The following is a 5,201-nucleotide window of genomic DNA, read 5'->3' as shown; positions in this document are numbered from 1 at the left end:
CTCAGCTGCAGGAGGAGGTGGGTAGCGGGCGGCCCGGGGAGGGGGAGAGAGGGCAGAGGGCTCGTACGCTAGTTCACAGCCGGCCCGGGGCGGGGGGGGCCGCTGCCCTACGGGCAAAGGTGAGATGAAACCTCTCGGTGTCTCTCCCCAGATGTGCGAGAAGTTTACCGTCTGTGAGAACAGCATGGAGATGCTCGTCCAGAACAACCTCAACCTCCCCAAGGTGACAGAGGAAGATGGGTGTCTGCTCGCCGGCTTCGATGAGGCAAGGAACTCCTCTCCTTTCTGGTCTAATCCTATATACCTGGGGCAAGAAGCCCCAGCGGTACTTTTTTGCCTGCTCCAAAAAACTGCAGAAGTCGACCTAAAGATTTGTGCCGGCTCTGGCTGGCTTTGGGGTGGCACAGACCTCCACGCTCTGTATAAGCATCACCCACTTACCTGCACTGTGTGCCCAATATTGCGATCAAGGCATTTCTAAGCTCTAAGTGACTTTCTCACCTTCCTCTCATTTCAGGACAAATGCTTGAAGAAAATCTCCAGCGGGCTTTATACATTTCAGACATACCTTAAATACGTACAAGAAACTTTTACTAGTGAAAAGCAAAATGTGGAATTGCTGTGCTATAGTACAGAGCACCTGGCACGTACCATAAGGCAGATGGTGAGTTGGTTTTAAATTCACTCCAATAATTGTTATGGCTTAGCATCGATGTGTAGTCAGAGAAATAGGATGCTATGGGAAGTTGAACATTTCCCACTTTCATTTCTCTTAGCGGAAACAGGTGATGGCTCCTTATGCTCACTTACCCTTATGACTAACAGGTTTTACAAGGTTTCGTTTTCCTTTTTAAAGAAACAACTCTTCTTTTTACTTTCCATTGTTATTTCTAATTTCCAAACCAACAATGAAATGCATCATATTGTCTTATGAACAAATATACGAATGCTGCCTGACTGATAGAAGTAAGATTTCTCAGTGAGTTTGTTCCTAATTGCAGAACTGCAGTTCAGTCCAAGCCTTCTAATGCTGCAACCCCCTCCAGAAGTAGAAATAAGGGTTTTTTTAAAAAAAATACATAAATGAAAGCAAATACATTTTTACAATATTATTAATCTTTAAAACTCTCCAAAACAAACTTTTAAGCCAAGTTGTATGGTATATTGAGATACAAGTAGCTTAAAAATCAAGGCAGTTAAATTCAAAACATAACTTAATAACTTGACTAAATAAAAGGTGCTGCCTATTGAAAAGCACACTTTTCACTAGCAATCATAATGAAAAACAAATCTTCCTTCTTTAAAAACACATAATTCTCTTTCGATTCGGTAAACTAAATGTTATTCATATCTCACAGTCATTTCCTATGTTTTTGAGAGCTATGAAAGATCACACTTCAAAAATTCACTTCATTCCTGCAGTTCTTACTCACGTTAATAACCCTTAACATGAATACTTTGTCATCAGGGAAACTATTTGCCTGAGTAAGAACCACCCAGGTGAGTAAGGACTGCAGAAATCTCAGGGCATTATTTCCTTCAAGGTGTTATTCAGTGTTTGAAAAGCCCATTGTATGTTTGCCATACCTTTCCTGACACATTTATTTATGTCCGTCATTCTTTCAGTGAAAGGGAGCTGAACTGCTTTTTTTCACACCGTACTAGCTAAGAAGAATAGTCCCATCGTAAGACAGCAACCGACTGCTGGCTTCCAACTTGATGTATTAGTTTGTAGAAAGTCTGTTTCATAACTGGGGGAGACTAGTCATTTTTGAAAGTGAGAAAGATCGAGGTAACTAGAACAGGCAGAATTAAATACAATAGTCAAAAGCAAAACCTGTACTTACGGAAACTATAGAGATTTTGAGAAAAAGAGGAGTCTTGATCTCCAGGTTGGAAGTCTGGGGTTTGGTTTGGGGTTTTTTGGGGTTGTTTTGTTTTTTGTGGGTTTTTTGAGAGAAGTCTATCTGCTATTTAAGGCAAGGAGAGCAAGGACAGGATCTGTCACTTGTGGTCAGGTAGATCCATCAACACGACACCTGTCTGGATATCCGGATACAAACTTTTACAGCATGCAACAAGGAGTTGGGATATACCAGTAACTGGGTGCGTGATCAGAATTCACTTCCAAGTAGTCTGGACAGAAAAAAATATTCCTATCTTACTGAATTTCACAAAAAAGATGTTCCAGAAGGAGGTTCACGTGCTGTTGTCTCTTATTAAAGGGTAGATCCTAAAACCAGGATGAAGTAGATACTTTATTGTTAGACTTCTAGACCCCAAATAATCTAAAACAGCTCTATGATTTGGGAAACTCCCATTTTTAGAAGTCGCTTACCTGCTTCATGGGATAAATTCTTAAAAGACATTTGGGTACCAGGTGCCTAGCACTGTCAGTCAGCATTAGGTACAAAGCTCCTTTCACTCATCTTGCAGCTAGCATCCCACACATCAGTGAAAGTTGGTGACACTTAAGTCTCCCACGTGCCTAAATGCCTGGAAAGTAAGAATTAAGCGGCTAAACAAGTTTGACATCTTTAGAAACTCTTAATCCACAAACTGTGAGAGTAGTTCAATGTCATCTAATTAACTTATGACTCAGGATGGAGCAGCCAGTACAGGTTAGGACAAATCATGTTCAGCATCTTCACAAGTAACCACGCGGTTGGCAGGTAGCAGGAGAGGTGTATCGACCTGTTCAATGCAGCATGTTGGACCACGATGCCAGACGTTGCATTCAGACCCAAACAAATGGTACAGATCAGATGAGACCCTCTGATTCTTCCGCAGTAACCGTAGCAGGTGCCAAGGTCCCTCAGACCCCACTGTAGAAGCGGGGCTGTAGGGAGGCACAGGTCCCAGGGAGGTCTGTCATCCGCAGCTGGTCTGGAACATGTTATACATATAAACTGATGCTCCCCCGCAAGCTCAATTACAATGTTTTAACCGGGGCACCCCAATATTGTCTTTTCCACAGGTGATAAAACCCGATGAAGTGATCATCCCCGACTCAGCTACCCAGGAGTCCCTCCGCGCAAAGCTGAAGTCCAATAAGACCTGGATAGAGAAAATCACCACCCACCTCATCCTCCGAGACTTTACTTCGTTTATGGAGAAAACCGTGAGGGCCGTTCGCTATTTGAAAAACACCAGGAGTTTCAGTGCCTGAATGTTTTAGTTCAGGCACAATCCTTTGTTACAAATCTGTCATGTGGCAGATGACAGTGTTGTTCTGTTTTAAGAACCAAAAATAGTAACAATGGTTTGCATTTATATAATATTCTAATTTCCTTCCAGGAACCTATTTATTGTATTTAAAATATTTATTCGTTTCTAATGTTTTGTATTTATATTTTCGATATTTAGAAATAATTTAAACAAAGGACCTATTTTATTTCATTTCTAATGGTACTATTCAGAACATCCACTTATTTAATATGTATTCAACAACAGCAAAAAAAGTATTTTCAGAAGCCAGAAAAACTGTTGTATAACTTATGCTTTTAAAATATTTGAGATGGTATTTATGACTTATTTATATTTTTAGAATAAATAAAAGCTGATTTAAAAAACCCCAACACCCGTATAACCTGTTTGAACTTTAAATAAGAATACAGAACTCTAATGTATCCAACTTTTAATACCTGCAATTATCAAAATAATCACTTTCAAGACTTTAAATTTTATCTGTATAATTCGGTCAGTTATGTACATAGCACATACACACACACATACAGACACCCAGATCAACATATAATTCTTAAAATGTGGTATAAATGAACCAGACGCACTGAACATGGCAATTCAGAATGAAGACGATAAAGCATCATTGCTCTTCAGAAACAAATGAACAAGTCCCCTATATTTAATAAACAACACTCCATACAATTGTAATTGGTTTTAAGCAGATGCTTACAAGTCAAGCAATCTCTTTTAAACTAATAAAATCATGAGACACCAAATTAACAGGTTTGACATGAATACTGTCATCCGTTAGACTTACTGCTGTCATCCAAAGGAATTTTTCAAGTTTGATTAAACATCTCTCCCCGCTTCCCCAAGAAGCGGGAAAAAAAATAATCTTGGGTTCCCTCCTTAGGTGGCATAAATCAACATATTGCTGTGGAGATGTCAATGACTGTTGATGACCTAATGTATTTGTCTTTTGTCATTTGTACTCCACTCGCATGGACAGGTCACACAGCATGAATGCAAATTCTTGAATATACTGTAGACAAAAAAACCAAACCCACATCCTTAGTCTGAGTACCAAACTGCTGAAACATCCCTTAGCTGTATCATCTGCTTCACTGTGGCTGCACAGGTACCTCCTACACCCAAACTCAGGGGAATTCACAGCACACACAAAGGACGCAAGCGGCCAGAGCCCCTTGAGCTTTGTCCCTGCAAATGGTGGAACATTAATTGCCCTCTCTTTCATGAAGCATGGGGGAGCAGATGAGGAGATGAAAGGCATGCCCTGGAATGTGGATAAGGATGTCAGTAAACTCTCTTCTTCCTCTGAGCGATCTGATCCTCTGATCCTCCACACATGCATTCCACTGCTGGGGATGCCAAAACAGTGACCAGTCCACCCAGAGCCTGCAACTTAGAGGCTCAAAACAAACCAAACCACATCTTTGCCCAATATGGCAAAACCAACATCTCGAGTTGTGCAACATCTCTGTAGGAAGGAGGAGACCTCAAAGTGGTCACTTTCAAGATGTCTGCGGCGAATGCTTTTTTCTCGCAACACAGAAGAACCTGCTTTAGCTGTCCTGGCACATGCTCTAGAAGACACAGGAGACCCTGGTTTGGCTTTTTCACAGCTTACCTTCAGAGAGATTTTCTTAGTGACCATTTGGTTAGAGACCATTCTGGCCCTTATTATGTCCATAGTAGCGATGAGACCCAAATAGCTATGAGACCCAAATGTAGATTCCACATTGGACCTTTTAAGGACTGTATTATGATTATGCAAGAACAGAGGAGGGAAAAAATGAAAGAAAGGAAGAAAGAACAAAAAGAAAGGCACGTCCTGATCTCACCTCTCCCAGTAGTGGGTGGTTGCCTGAGATCACCATTAGTTACTATGTACACTGCAGCTAAACAAACTCACACTGATTTCCTCCTTGAATTCCAGGAAGCATCTAAGATACAGGGTACTGAAATCTTGCACAATTAATAGACAAGCGTCCCAT

The 5,201-nt window shown here is 40.9% G+C and overlaps 1 protein-coding gene across 1 annotated transcript; it reads left to right on the top strand.

Annotated features, from left to right (window-relative positions):
* The first annotated feature begins 124 nt into the window (after positions 1–124).
* On the top strand, positions 125–3,409 carry IL6 (interleukin 6). The gene is made up of 3 exons (XM_009879576.1): positions 125–265; positions 518–664; positions 2,978–3,409. Exons 1-3 carry the CDS (start codon positions 125–127, stop codon positions 3,167–3,169), a joined length of 480 nt encoding a protein of 159 aa, XP_009877878.1. The 3' UTR covers positions 3,170–3,409.
* The last annotated feature ends 1,792 nt before the right edge of the window (positions 3,410–5,201 follow it).

Source organism: Charadrius vociferus, unplaced genomic scaffold (assembly GCF_000708025.1).
Source record: "Charadrius vociferus isolate BGI_N301 unplaced genomic scaffold, ASM70802v2 scaffold262, whole genome shotgun sequence".
Classification (NCBI taxonomy): Eukaryota; Metazoa; Chordata; class Aves; order Charadriiformes; family Charadriidae; genus Charadrius; species Charadrius vociferus.
Note: the sequence above shows the minus strand (reverse complement) of the source record. Positions and strands in the feature narration are given on the sequence as shown.